This window comes from Alosa alosa, chromosome 17 (genome assembly GCF_017589495.1).
Source record: "Alosa alosa isolate M-15738 ecotype Scorff River chromosome 17, AALO_Geno_1.1, whole genome shotgun sequence".
NCBI classification, from domain to species: Eukaryota; Metazoa; Chordata; class Actinopteri; order Clupeiformes; family Clupeidae; genus Alosa; species Alosa alosa.
The window spans coordinates 16864167-16879725 of record NC_063205.1 but is presented as its reverse complement, the minus strand read 5'-3'; the positions used below and the strand labels follow the sequence as shown (position 1 = coordinate 16879725).

The following is a 15559-nucleotide window of genomic DNA, read 5'->3' as shown; positions in this document are numbered from 1 at the left end:
AGGAGAAAATGAAGATGTGCAACTGTTTGCAGAAACACAAAACTTCCTATTTGACAAGTAAGATGAAAACCATTGTAAGGCTGTACCAGAAATTCCCACCCAATGTTCCAGTCTATGCAGCAGTATGCTGTGATCAATTGTGTCAAAGGCTGCGCTAAGATCAAGAAGTACAAGGACAGAACACATGCCATCATCAGCTGTTCTTAAAAGGTCATTTGTAACTTTCAGTGCTGTCTCAGTGCTATGATACTTTCGGAAACCAGATTGTAGCTTTTCAAAAAGATTATTATTTTCCAGTGCAGAGACAAGCTGCTTGGACACTAATCTTTCAAGAATCTTTGATACAAATGGCAACTTGGAAATAGGTCTGTAGGTTTGAGGTAGAGATGGATCAAGCCCTGATTTCTTTAGCAATGGGCTCACACTTGCAGTTTTAAAGTAATCAGGGACAATGCCATTTAAAAGTGAACTATTAAAAATAGAAAGCAAACAGGACCCAACAGATTCAATTACTTCTAATAGGAACTTTGTTGGTACTACATCAAGAGGACTGGACGATACTGTCATATGTGACACTGTCTCTAGAAGTTCAGACAGAGTAACTGTATTGAAGTGGTTTAAAGTATGCCTATCCTGTAAGAAAGAGACTTCAGAGTGCATAGTATTAGGAGTGATAGAGGTTCTAATTGACAATTCTTCAGGCCTGAAGAAGACCCAGCAGGGTCGAAACGTTGCATTAAACAATTGGGAGTCAAAAGCAGTGTTGCGGACATTGTATTTTTTCAATTGAGCACAACGTTATTGTCACATATTTGTTTATTGCACTTATTGATACTTCGGTATGTCTTATTCATTCTGTTTATAGAAACCACTGTCTTATGTCAAGTATGTTAAGAGATCTACTAGATGAGTGGCATGTTTCTGAAATGTGTGAATAAACCAAGAGTTTGGAAAGTGACATCTTCCTGTTCTTATCGGACAACCTGAGACGATTGCTGCCTAACTAAATCAGCACTAGTACACATCAGTCTTGTGTCGGGTTCATCTCCCAGCACCCTCTTTTACACACTAAGTTTTTCAATAATGTCCAGCCATTCAACTGATGGCAAACCTGTCTTTCCAATCACTGACGGTATTGGGTCTGTCAGGATGGTCCCATCTGATAATGTAGCCTTAGTTTTTTCAAATAATCCTCCAGATCACGTACACTGAGTGTATGTACATATTGTGTTATATCGTTACACATTTTAGCAAAGATTTTAGATTACTGTCGGATTTTAGCCGCCTCACTAGTACTATTCAAATAGCCGCCTCCCTATCCAAACGATTGTTTCTGCCTCCAGTGACGTCACGCCCACCCGAATGTTTATGTTTTCACCACCGGTGCGAAGGGGTCTTTATTCAGCCATTGGATGATCCGTCCAATCAGGCAGACTTGAGAGCTTCCGCTCAGTTGCAGGTTCTACTGGCCAGCCCCAGGCTTTGAAGAAAGATGTCAGGTTCATGTCCACCACTTTGGAGAAGGTCCCCACAAATGTGTTCATCTTCTTCATTTTATCTTGTGGCACTGCAGGCATGTTATGGTAGGCACCAAAGAACTTCTTAAAGGCGTCCCAGCCAAACTTCTCCTGGAGCTGGCAAAACAGATTTTAAGGCTGTAAATTATCACACGGCTCAGTGATATGTAGTTTGAAATGTTCATATCAATATGCAATCCAGTCCCATATAGTACATAACACTGGACAATTAAAGTGTTTTGTGTCTAAACACAACAACCTTGTAAATGATAAATGTTTGACAATCTACATTTTGATGACTGTTAGGCCCCATGTCCAGTGTTTTTATTTTTGCTGTGAGCGCCAGTGACTTTTTGAAGTTACAGATTAAAAGACACTGTATAATCTAAAAATGCTATTGTTGTAACCAAAAAGTATGTCTGTGGTGCTCTATCTACCCTCAAGACAAGCAAGTGAATTGTCTTGCAATCTTGTTGAGTTTGTGTTTTTGCTAGCTGGTCATTAGATAGGCCTATAAGTTATGCTAACTTTAACGGTACTCACATGAAAGTTTAAAGCAACAATATAGTTTTTCCAACCTTCATAATATATTTCCAAGACCCTTGTGATGGTACATCGACTTACAATAGGTTGAATGACACGTATGCCATAGCCTGTCGGGGTCTGTATCGCTTTTACTGGCACTACGGAACTTCTGGGTGCGGGTAGTATCCCGAGCACAAAAAGAACTTACTAGCTGTTGGACTAGTAAGTCTAGCCTGCCTGCTTCAACGGCGGCGCTCGGGGAGCAGTGAGGGGTTAGGTGCCTTGCTCAAGGGCACTTCAGTCGCGGCCCACTGGTCGGGGCTCGGCAACCCTCCGGTTACAAGTCCAGAGTGCTAACCAGTGGGCCTTAATGTTGGAGTAGTGTTTTATGACGAAGCCCCTTTTTTTAGGACAAAGCCTAATGACTGCAAGCTGATAGTCATATGTTTATTTATTTATTTTTCTGGTGAAAGTGTCTTGCCTCAGGCTATAATGCAAGAGATTTTTCAACTTTTCAGATTCATCTATGGTAGCTTGATATTATAATATTGACGATATATGGCTATTTACGGTTAACCTGATTTCGTTCCGCCTAGCTCCACTCATCCATCTGGGACCAATCCATTGGAGTGTTGCTTCAGAAGGCTGGGCCTAATCAAAAAATGCTTGCATATGATTGAATAAGCCACTTGTCCGTCATCTATTGACGTGCTACTTCAATCACTCACATTGAAGCCAACCCGTGACGCTGATAACAGTCTCACAGTTGCTTCTACGCTATGTCACATCTATGAAACTCCCACCCTGCGTCCTGATTGGCTGTACCATAAAATCTGGTGCAGAAATCACTCTCAATGGAAGAGGTCCCAGATGGATGTGAGTAAAGCTAGGCGGAGCTAAGTGGAACGAAATTCATCTGGCAAGAGTCAGGTTAATTTACGGTGGCCGACAGGTGCAAACGACATGCAACTTTTGACAACAGATGCAAATCAACAAAACATCTAATCATGTATTATTTACTTGTGAATTGGCAGCTTGTTTCCAAAATGTAAATGTTTTCTGAATTTGCACTGTGTTTTCTAAATGATGTGCATGTGTTGTCAAATAAAGATGAAAATGTTTTCTTAAGTTGTTTGTGTTTTGTCTATTTGCACGTGTTTTGTTGATTTGCATCTGTTGTCATAAGTTGCACGCCGTTTGCTGCACGCTGTTGCACGCTGTCGGCCATCGTAGCTATTACCTACCACACAAACATTGAATGGAATTAGCATGTCCATTCTGTAAAACTGTAGCCAATAGGCTACTATAATGACGCTGGCTTGTAAACGTGAGCTACACGATCTTTTGACGTTTGAAAAAAAATAAAACCCATGAAATTATATTCATATGACATGCTGAAATAGATGGCACTGTACCTGGGATGACATTTCACACGCAATGCAGGTGGGGGTATCGGCTTGTCAACAAATGCACGTGTATCCCCTGGTGTAACCTGACAGATTTTACGACAGTACTAGACAATACTGTTTTCCGACTGTAGGGGGACCCCGAGAGCAAAACTTCCATAGTGTTGCTTTAAACTTTAATAGTCAGACTGTTAAAGGAATTTACTGCCTGACTGGAATTTGGTTGAACTGGTCCCAAGATCTATGTCTGGATTTGCAACCTTGCAGGTCCACTCTCTGCAGTCAAGATTCTGACTCTGATTTGTCACACACACAGACACAGCTACACACACATACAATACCTGCAAGTAGGTCTCAAGTGCCGTCCAGACTTTCCAGTCTTCCAGTCTACGGCCTCCCTTAATATACTCCTGGACCCGACGTTGTCGTTGGACAGGTTTCAGACTCTGATGGGCATCACCCCATTTAAGTCCATACACCGTCTCACAGATGAACACTGACCACAGGTTATTGGTGGCCTCACCAGTGTGAGGGGCAAATTCCCAGACAGGGAGCTGCTGGTTGTGGCCTAGTTCATGAATTGGTCCCCAGGGATCTTTTTTGCCAGTTAGCTTCAGTAGGTCAGGGGCTGATGAAGAGTGCATCATGATTGGGTAGCCAGCGTGCATGAATCCTTTTTAAGGCAAAAAATCAAAGGTTGAATCAGACTATGGTTTCAATAGCACAATTTCATTTCTGTAAAACAGGAAAACAAGCCTTAATTACATTCATTTGTTTCAATTAATTTAGTGAATCAAGAATATTCTATAGGTATGAGCACGTAATGATATCACAAAAGCATCTCACACACCAGCTGAGATCTGCACATCGGCCACAAATCGCTCCTTGCGTGGGAACTTGCCGGGTTTGGCTGCCAGCTCAGCAACACCCCTCATGACGGCATCCCACTGTTCAGCTAGCAAATCCGGCCGTTCCAGATCTCGGATGAAGTCAGACTTCAGAGTGATAACTAGGTTCTGAAACTCCAGCTCAGCCCAGGGGGCAGGGTAGTTCCTTATACCCTGGAGCCATTGGTACACAGTAGTCTCCCCTGTGAATGGTGTGATGAAGGGTACAACATCTTTCATTTCAATTTGCATCCTCATCACAGTACATATTCACTGATGAAAAGCTTACATGAAACCAGTCTCCCCTAAATATATAATTCTGGTCTATCATGACTGTAATTTATATAGGTCAGTCATTTCTGTTCTGGTAGAAGCATACATTCATGTGATCTTAAAGTTATCAACCATACATTGATATGTATTTCACATGATACTGTAAGCAATTTGAAGTGATTTCAAACACTGTTTGTCACGAATATCAGTGAATATTTCCTCCCCATCAGCTAGCTACTCTACAGTAAAAACAACCCTAACATTTGCCTGCACAGCTTTTAAAAATAAAATTGTCAGCTGTTGCCAATTACATTTCAGCTGATCATAACTAGATCGAATTTTGGACGTTGAATGCAACGTGAAGGATACATCTACACTGCCTTTAAAATGCGTAAAAACAAAGATATTTTAGAAGGGAGCATTTTATTCGGACATGCCTTATATCTCACTTTGATTAAGAAACTTCATAATTTTGTGTGCCATGTAATGCTTTCAGTTACCAGGAGAAACAATATACTAAAGTCAATGTTGTCAACATATGAAGATTAATAAAATCCTGTTTCAGTTACAGGTCCTAAAAATGTGATGGTATAGGCACTCCAACCCTACCAGATTTATAGTATGGTGCTCGAACAGCCTTTTCCACCAATATCTCCACACCATCCACTTGACATTTTGGTTGGGCAACAAAGTAGATAAGACCTCCCCAGAGATTCCACACCTGCACTGTGTTACTGTCCACAGGGAAACATTCAAACACCACTGGTGCTCGTTTCCACTCATCTAAGAGCTGAATATTGTCAGTCTGGCAGCCAATCTGCACCTGGGGGACGGATGTAGAACAGATTCAAGGCCGTAGCCATGATGTCAACATTGGGGGTGCAGTGTGAATTTCAATAACAGAATTTCAATACATTTCCTGCCATGCAAAAATATTATTAAAATCACAAACAAGTCATTAGTTAAGTCAGTCAATTAGGATATTCCAAACTTTTGACGGACATAGGCACGGATGAATTATGAACCCCTGGGCATAGATGCAAAAAAACCCTCTCCTGTTAAGATAGGGGGGCCCAGGGGCATACTTCCCCGGAAGACTTTAAAAAAAAAAGACCCTTTATATTATGACGACTTCAGTTTTGTGGAAATAGAAGAGAAGGGCGGAGAAGCAACTTCACACAGCTTCAGGGCCCCCTGAGCTTTTGGGCCCAGTAGGCCCATTCAATAATCCATCCCTGGATATAGACCTGTGGTATGACTCCATTTGTCTCCAAAATGTATATTTTAAAAGAAAATACAAACTAGAGTATCTTTGATAACCTCTATATTACACTAAATGCTTACTCATAGGTTTGGACCTAGCCCAATCATATTTTGTATTTGTGATTTTATTATTCTGGCGGCTAATCACACAATTTTAAGGTTGTTTGAAAGGGATGAGATTCAATATAGGCTACTAAGACAGGTCCCTCTTCTGTCTGACTCACCTCAAGTTACCCTATGCATTATAGGCTGGTTTCTGACAGAAATTACTTTTTGTGTTAAAATGGAGAAACACAGCCTTTATTTGGTGAATGGAGGTGGAAATTCCTTTCTTTGGTTAATGTCCGCGATTCACATTAACTGTAGGCCATCACCGCCATTGTAAAAGTGTCAGGGCCGGTGAGGCTAGGTAAGGGACTGTGGAACCAAAAGTAGACTTAGAAGCTGATTAAAGGTTAATTAGGTTTTAATGTTGAAGAACACAAAAATAGGCAGCCAGGCAAAACCACTTGGTAGGCAGAGTCAACTTAGTAGGCGAAAAAAGCACAGGCAGCATACAGGCAGGGCTCAAGCAGATCTCCAGAGTGGCAAAAACAGGCAGAGTTCGGTACACAGGTAGGCCGCAGGCAGTTAAGCAAAGGGGCTAGGCAAGACTCACGTGTCAGAATAGGCAGAGGTCAGTAACAAAGAGCAAGCAAAGTCCAAGCAAAGGTTTCCAAAAAGGTTCAGGCAAAATCACAAAGTCCAAAAACAATCCTTAGTCAAAAAACAGTAAATCCAGCAAGAACATGAGAAAACGCAAGAATCCACACTGAAAGACGTGACGATCTGGCAAAGAGTGTTCCACATGGCATGGCTTAAAAGCCATGGCTGACGAGGAGAGTGGCAGCAGGTGTAGCAGAGCAAACACAGATGATTGGAAGCCTCCCTTGTCAGTCAACCAAAAGCCAAGGCAGAAGGAAAACCCGGACCGAAGCAGCAAAGGCATCTCAAGTCACAGGCTAGGAAACGAGGCTTCTGGACCGGGTTGTGACAAAGTTTTTTCAACTTTTGTGCCGTCGCCACATTTGAGTGCTACGTTTTGCCTGCATGGATGCGCGATTGAGTGTGCATCTAAATGTAACATGCAAGATGCAACAGCCATTTCTAAGAGGCTTATAAACCGGTTCATTTCTGACTACTACTAGCATATGAATGCATTATTTATGTTGTAAGACATGTGAAAGAAATGAATGACACAGGCACGCACAAATTCAAATAATTCACTTCAATTTTCTCGCAATTCACTTTCGCTATCATTGCGAGAAAATAGGCTACAATATGGAAAATGCTTCAAAGTTACCTTTAAGTCTGATCAGCTTCAAAAATTAATGGGGTTTCCTTAGACAATGCTACACCTTTCCAACAAGTTTTGTGAGAATTGTATACGGTATCTTTTGCGATATTGTTGACAGCCTACACCGCAGTAGGGTGCAGGAAGCTTTTGATAGCGCACGCCTCAAACGATAAACGCAAAACCTCCAGGACAAACCACTCACAGTAGTCTGAAAAGTTGTGGGTTCAATTCCCGGCTTCCACCGCCCTTGAGCAAGGCACTTAACCCCAAGTTGCTCCTGGGACAATGGCCCTTGTAATATAACTGTCACATTATGTAAGTCGCTTTGGATAGAAGCATCTGCTAAATGAATACATGTATAAAGATATACATGAAATAATAAGTATTAAATAAGTAAGGGATAATGTATTGTCCGCCGGTTATTATCAGAAAATAAGTCCCGACAGGGAGAACAGAACCCCAACTGAAGGGACTTATTTTCTGATAATTACCGGCGGACAATACATTATCCCGCTTATTACACGGCTACTTGCCAAAACGAAAAAAGAAATCTAAAACATGTATCTTTAAAAATGATTTTGCTACCGTTTCGTGTCTTCCGCTGATAAAATAAATAGTTCGCCACATATAGAACTTGACAGTTTCAGGTGTTGCGTGGCAACGTCTTACTAGCTTACTTTCCCTTTCAATGAAATTCCATTGCAATAAGCGAACGGAATTCTTGCGGAGGGATATGAAAGACGTTAATCAACCCATTGTCATTGACAGCAGTGATTATATACTTTGCCGGTGATTTATATAGATTTAACATAGGCCCGAACGTTGGGAAGGCCCATTCATGTGAATGGAACTTTCTGCAGCACTCTGAAGAGCCGTGTAATAAATAGTAATATGACACAGTATCTTAAATCATTACAGTAAGTTTTAATAGGGGTAGAAAAGACAGGATTTGTTTTGTCTCACCTTCCAACCTTTACCCACAATATTTGAGGGAAACTTGATATTTGTCCTCATACCAGGGGACAGGTACAGACCAGTGCTGATCCATTCTTTGACATCTGCCATAGGGTCACCAAATAGAGAGGCAAGCATACATTATTACCACTTGGCATTTCTACAGTTCATTTGGCTACAGTTGTTTCAAATTATGTCATACTCAATGCCAAATCAAACAAAAAAACTCCACAAACTATACCATCTATACTTTGTCTATCATTTTGCATGTGCAACATTCTTCTACAGGAGGAGCAAGTCTTCATGAGTAACGCTGCTTTCAGCCCTTTAATTGAAAAGTTGCTTTTAAGTGCTCATGAATAGTTCTTCCGTCACTTGCTTATTTGCTATTTCATGTCATTGTAAGCTTTCATCGAAAATGAGCTCTCACCACTTATGTCCTATAATTTGTAATTTGTGTTAAAAAAACAATAAGAAATATATCTCCTTCAATACATCATAGAACATAGAACTACAAACTATGAGCTGTGATTAGACTAACCTCCTGTTTTAGCACTGATGGCCACAGTGCTGTTACTGACAGTTACAAGAGCAGGGATATCCTTGATGATGTAGGGCAAGAGAGCTTCCGGATCTGGACAATGTTTACACACCTGCTGGGCAACTCCAAGAAGCAGACGGTCTTCAACATTTCTAACTGGGCAGCTTTCACATACCTGTGGGACTTTACCTGTCTTCACTAAGTCTGTTAGCATCTCCAGCACTGAAGAGTAGGAGGCACAGTCATGAGCAGACATAGAGAGGTAATTAACATAGTCTCTTTCCATCTTTTTCAGACATTCTTGCTGATCATCACTGAAACTTTGGTTCTGAGCTAAATTATTGGAAACAAGTTGCAGAAATTGACGGAACTGGTACGCTTCTAAGAATTCACGTCCTGATTGAGCTTCATACAATCCTCCCTCTACCGTCCACGGCAGAAAGGAAAGACCCATCTGGTTGAGAATGTGGTTGCCAGGGTATCTAATCAGTGTTTTTTCGGCAATATTGGTGTTGGACCAGTACCAGGCATGGCCACCAATTAGGAGTCCTCCTCCTTCAGCAACAAACCTCTGGATTTCATTGCAATGGTCATCACTGTATGAGGTGCAAACATAGACACTTAGATCATCACTGCGGTCACTGAAGTCAGTCACCTGGCACTGCAGACCCGACCTGCTCAGAAGATTTGTTGCTCCTCTTAGCTTAGGTGAAACACCAACAAGACCCTTGCGTCCCTTGTCCAGCCAGAGCACAGCATTTATTAAGAAGCGGGACAAAGGTTTGTGACTCAGATATGTTTCGTGGGTGGCAATGATGACACGACCCTGCCCATAGTGAGATCCGGCCAAGAAGGCCCTGCTGTCAGGTGTGGTGGCAATGGGGAATGCTAGTGGGCCATGAACGAGGACCTCTGAAGGTACTGCATCATCACGAATATCAAATTCCGAGACTCCATCCAGCAGCACGTCAAGGTCCTCTTTTAAATATCCCTTCACCCTGGATTGGGAGAAAATACAACAAGGCTATCTCATGTTCAAAAATTAAATTACACATACTAGGCCAAGAAGAAATGATGAAGATACTTACGACTTAAAGGACCATCGGAGGGGAATTTGTGGTGGGACAGTTGTCTGTCCATGTGACCCACAGTGCTCGGTGAAATAAATACCAGCCACACTGCACACCTTGTTTCCAGTGAAGTTCAGCAGAACATTTTCTTGAGGATGCACCTGGTGCCAGTGCCAGGCCTGTCCAGCAATAAGGACCCCTCCCCCCTCCTTGAGGAAATTCACCAGTTCCTTACTAAATGGACCCACGTGATAGGCATCTGTAACATAGACTCCAAGATCACTTCTGAATTGGCAGACCTCTGCATCAATTGAGGAGGAGGAGAGGTTTCCAACAACAGCCTGGCAGGTCGGATAGACACCTACTTTAGCCCTCCCAAATGAGGGTTGAAGCCAACCAAGGGCATTCTTAACTAGGTCTGGGAAGTCTTGAAGGTACGCCTCATGCCCCATCACCACTATGCGGCCAAGGCCATAGCACGAGGCAGCTATGATGACCTGATCCTGGGCGTTCACAGCCAGTGGAAACGCATGATGACCATTCAGCAGCAGCTCACTGGGTACTGGTGGCCCTTTGAAGGTGATCTCCTGTATTCCATGCATCAGGGTGGAATAGGATCCTTCTAAAGCCCTGTGCAAATAGGGTAAAACCATTATGTACATTAAAGAAGTCAAATTGTTTTATTTGCCATATTCTTAAATTTGCAATAAAATAGACCTCTCCGGAATAAGTCCCGCCTCCGAAACATCCGTATCCACCCAACTTCCGGTCGTCAAATGTCTATGGGAAATAACATGGCGTTTCGAAATATCGTACCTGTCAAACTCTGTAGGTGACAAAGTAGAAAAAGCTGGTGGGCCGATTGGCCTACACACTTCTGCCATCTACTGTAGTTTCCACTGGATTTTTTGATTGTCGGTGCCGTTAAAGTAGTAAACGATTATTAATGCTAACCGGGAGCTAGTTCCAATGTACGCGGGCGGAGGAGTGTGTTAGATCTTGCTCACAACCTAACGTGATGGTCATTTTCACGTGTGATTTATGCGTGATTTCAGTGGTCTATAAATGTAAATCGTTTGCAAGGTTCAGCCTCTTTTCAACATGACTTAACTTTGGTTTGACTGTGCGAGTTTGTTGGCTGTTATTGAGATATTTGAAAAAGAAAGAAATTGCCGACAAAGCCACTAAAGACATGACGAGATGAGATTTTTTTTCTCACGAAAAACAGATAATGATAAGCAGACTAGGAATCAGAGGCAGGGTCGTATTGAGTCGATAGCTTTATGTTGCATGACCTTGATCAGAACAGTAACATTTTCAGAATGTATTAACAACCTATCAAACATGATGATTTCACGCAGGGTTAGTGCCACCCCCGTAGACCGGCTCTGGTGCTACGAACTCCATTTCGGTGAAGACAAACTATGAAACATTGCCGTTGCTATGCAACCTTGATTGGGGAATCGCAGCGTTTGAAGCGTGCGTTAGCTTAGTGCTTCTTACTGATATATTTCTACTTTAACGGCACCGACAATCAAAAAATCCAGTGGAAACTAGATGGCAGAAGTGTCTAGGCCAATCGGCCCACCATTTTTTTCTACTTCGCCACCTACAGATGTTTGACAGGTATGATATTTCGAAACGCCATGTTATTTCCCATAGACATTCGACGCCCGGAAGTTAGGTGGACACGGCTGTTTCGGAGGCGGGACTTATTCCGGAGAGGTCTATTGCAACAAACATGAAATTATCAGAATATGGTAATTTCCATCATAGTCACATTATACCTTAAGGAAGTCTAGAATTAACCTGTCCACCTCTATTGCAATAGAAAATGTTAGGGTAAGGCTATTTGTACCCCTGGTACAATGGCACGCTCTTAAGAGGGTTTTCTACGATTCATCTTACGGTCGTTCGTTTGGTTTCTCCGACTGTTTCCTGAACATGCTCGTAGTGTGAACGCGCGTGCACTGCTCTTAAGGGGAACTGTCCACCGAAGCAGTGCTGAATATATCAGCACTGCGACTCTGTTCGTAGGCGGAAGACACGTGTCTACGGAAGGAAGTGTCCTAAATAAAACAGTAATTTCCTTCTGAAATTAACGCATATCTCCGTTATCACATGTCCTTTTACATCCTTCTTTGTAATTGCTCACGTGAGATGAGTTGTCTATATAATGGCCACAATCAAAATGGACAGAAGACGTAAACAGAGCTTCAGGCCCGATGAGGTGCGTCTCCTCATAGAAGAGATAGAGGCGCACAAAGGTGTGATCTTTGACCGCTTCAAAGGTGCCCACACCAACCTGCAAAAGCAGAAGGTGTGGGCACAAATAGCGGAGAATATGGCCGCTGTGTCAGGGACCAGGCGATCTGGAGTAGATCTCTGAAAGAAGTGGCAGGACTTTGCCAGTTTGGCCAAAAAAAAGGCAGCTGCGATTAGGCAACAAATAGCAACAGGTGGAGGCAGTAGCTCTGCACCTCCCCTTACCCCCGAGGAGGAGACGGCCCTGGGTATCCTGGGGACAACTGCATCATCGTGCATCCCTGGGGGGGTCGATGTGATGGGGGGGCATAGATCCACAGCCAGGGACCTCGACGGAGCCACTACCCCCATACCAGGAACCCAGGAGCCCCCTCACTCCTGCTGCCAGTGCAGCCAGGACCTGGTGCAGCTGGAGAGGGAGAAGCTGGCCGTGCTGAGGGAGCTGTGTGGCCTGACCAGGGAGGCGTCCAAGTGGGATGCCGAGTACCAGCAGCAGGTGCTATATATGAAGAGGGCCAAGTTGGACCTGCTGGCTCGACAGGTGGCACTGGAGGAGGAGAAGTTGGCTCGGCCCACTTTCCCACCAGAGAGGAGATGACGGCGATCCAGGGGCATTTCTTCCGAGAGCATCAAATTCCTCAGGTGGCCGGAGTGGTGGATGGCACGTTAGTGCCCATACTGACACCCCACAATGATGGTCACATCTATATCTGCAGGAAGGGGTACGCGGCCATCAATTGCCAACTGGTGTGGTTGACCACCGGGGCATCATCCTTGACGTTGTGGCGAGATGGCCGGGCAGCACGCACGACTCCTTTGTTTTCAGGGAGTCCGCTGTTGGTCGGGAGGCAACTGCGTCGAGGGGTGAGTGGCGACTTCTCGGCGACAGTGGGTACCCCCTCTGGCCATACCTCTTCACACCTGTGGCCAACCCTGAGGACAACCATCAACGTGCCTACAATGAGGCCCATCGTCTGGCCAGAAGTGTGGTGGAACGCACCATCGGGCGGTGGAAATTGCGCTTCCAGTGTGTCCACAAATCAGCCGGGGGACTCCTCTTCAGTCCGGCGAAGGCCCTGCGCCGGATTGTCCAGACGAGGAGGAGGCTGAGGCTGATGAGGGGGGCCGTGATCCGGACGACCAACCTCAGCACTACATGGCTGGTTTTGAGGCCCGTCGTGACGTGATCCAGGACTTTTTTAATGTTTTGGGTTGCTCCTTTCCCCACAGTCACAGTGTCACCAATCACCACCAGCACACTTCGCATCCTCCCTATGTTGCTTTTGCCACTGCCCCTCCAACTTCTCTCCTACACCGTCTGCACAAATCTCTCCCTTCATATTTGGTTCTCTGTCACATTCTCCTGTTGCCTGTTTTGTGTTTGTTTTTTTTTTTTTTTTACATATATATAATTATATATATTGGCCGATCGTAATATAGGACAATGTTTTTTTCCCTGCAACACACTATGACTTTAACAACATTGGTATGAATGATTCCTGCACCAACCACCTAGGCCTACCTAAGAACATATATTAACTCACACAAGTGAAGTCAGTTTAGTTATGCAGCGGATTTTATTTGCTGACGTCTTCACGCACACGCCTCAGTGGAGTCACCAGTAGGAAGATCTGTGACATTACATAGACACATGTAATGTCACTGATCTTCCTGCGGGTGACTCCACTGAGGCATATGCGTTAAGACGCTCTTAGCCAGTAACGAGTACTCTGGAGCACTCGTAGATCTACGAGTGTTTTCACGACGCTCTTAAGCTACGATGGTTTCGGGAAACAGTCGGCAAATCTTAAGGCGTTCGTAAGAGGGACTTTACGACGCTCTTAGGCTTAAGATGCTTTCGGGGAACTGGGCCCAGCTGTGTGGCCAAGTCTATTGGTACCAGGGGTGTAAATAGACACTCCGAAAATGTTATGCTTATTCCAAGTTTCCAGACACGATTTCCTATTCAAATGGTAAAAAATGTGCATGAAAAAGTTGGATGGAAACCCAGCTAGTGTGTAAAAAATCGAACATGTAGCATTTGAGACATAATTGTATGATCAAATCTTCAAACTATATAGCAATACTGCACAAAAACCCATACTTACATTGCAGACCAACTGGAAGGCATCTGCGATAGCACAGTCACAGATCCATGTGGCCCGTAGTGCTCAGTGAAGAAAATACCAGCCACACCAGACACTTTGTTACCCGGAAAATGGTGCTGTATATTTTCATGGGGATGTATCTGGTTCCAGTGCCAGGCCTGGCCAGCAATAAGAACCCCTCCTCCTTCCTTGAGGAAACTCACCATCTTTTCAGCAAATGGATCTATATTATAAGCATCTGAGATATAGACTCCAAGATCACTTCTGAATTGGCAGACCTCTGTATCACAAGAAGAGAGATTTCCCACAATGGCCTGGCAGCTGGAATTGACACCTACTTTAGGCCTCCCAGATGACGGTTGAAGCCAACCCAGGGCATTGTTAACTAGGTCTGGGAAGTCTTGAAGGTACGCCTCATGCCCCATTACCACAATACGGCCAAGGCCATAGCATGAGGCAGCTATAATGACCTGATCCTGGGCATTCACAGCTAAAGGAAACGCATGATGACCATTCAGCAGCAGCTTACTGGGTACTGGCGGCCCTTTAAATGTGAGCTCCTTTATACCATGCATGAGAGTGGAGTAAGCTTCTTCTTGGGGCATTGTAAACTGATTTAACTTTTATGATAGTAGGAATAACCTGCTGTAACTCCAATTATTATTAAGTAGCCTAGTATTCCTTTTCAGCTTAGTCTGGGGTTTTGCAGCAAAATAAACTGTAACAAAGACAGAAAGTTGAAAAGACATGTAAGAAAGAGCAGCATGCAAGAACTATTCAAAAACTACAAAATAGAATACTGTATTGTTGATGGTCATCAAACTTAAACAGTGATAGTGACAGTTTTGCAATTTTATGTTATTTTGATTTTGTCTTATAACGAACATCTGACTATTACTGCTAACTTTGCTCATATACAGCCACTATGTTCTGGTGTTACTGGTTAGGGTTGTGTAGGGTTGATAGACATCACAATGGGAACAAAGATTCTATAGTTAACTAAGATGAATCATAAGACGATTCACCAATGGAACGAAATGGCACTAGTTCCGGACTCCTAAATAGGCGTGTCAAAACATAAACTTTTCCCTGAATAAGCAATAATAACATATAAGTTTATAAGCAATAATAACATATCATTTTGTATACTATTTTACAGTCATTGTTTGTGTGTGATGCCAATGAAACACTCTTTCGAACACGGAATGAATAATTTCATTTTGCCCTGTTAACCGAGCTAGCTAGCTTAACGTTAGCACAGTAAACGGAAAGTGAATGGGAATGTTCGCTAGCTAGCTAGCAGCTAAGAACTTTGGTTAAACTTATATATTGTTGCAAACAAACCTGAAATAACATATGTTCAGCAACTTTGTGGTAGTCTACTAGCCTGGCGGGCCATCCTATATCATTGAAA

The 15559-nt window shown here is 43.4% G+C and overlaps 1 protein-coding gene across 1 annotated transcript in view; it reads right to left on the bottom strand.

Moving 5' to 3' along the window:
* Positions 1-549: 549 nt before the first annotated feature.
* The window catches only part of LOC125310391 (TRPM8 channel-associated factor homolog), a 28338-nt gene continuing 13328 nt past the window's right edge, over positions 550-15559 (bottom strand). Inside the window, exons 2-9 of the mRNA XM_048267759.1 lie at positions 14146-14863; positions 9791-10402; positions 8703-9700; positions 8171-8265; positions 5218-5431; positions 4299-4538; positions 3790-4121; positions 550-1634 (exon numbers count right to left, since the gene is read on the bottom strand). Of these exons, the coding sequence (XP_048123716.1) occupies positions 1398-1634; positions 3790-4121; positions 4299-4538; positions 5218-5431; positions 8171-8265; positions 8703-9700; positions 9791-10402; positions 14146-14750 (3333 nt within the window). The 5' untranslated portion in view covers positions 14751-14863 and the 3' untranslated portion in view covers positions 550-1397. The remainder of the gene's footprint in view (positions 1635-3789; positions 4122-4298; positions 4539-5217; positions 5432-8170; positions 8266-8702; positions 9701-9790; positions 10403-14145; positions 14864-15559) is intronic.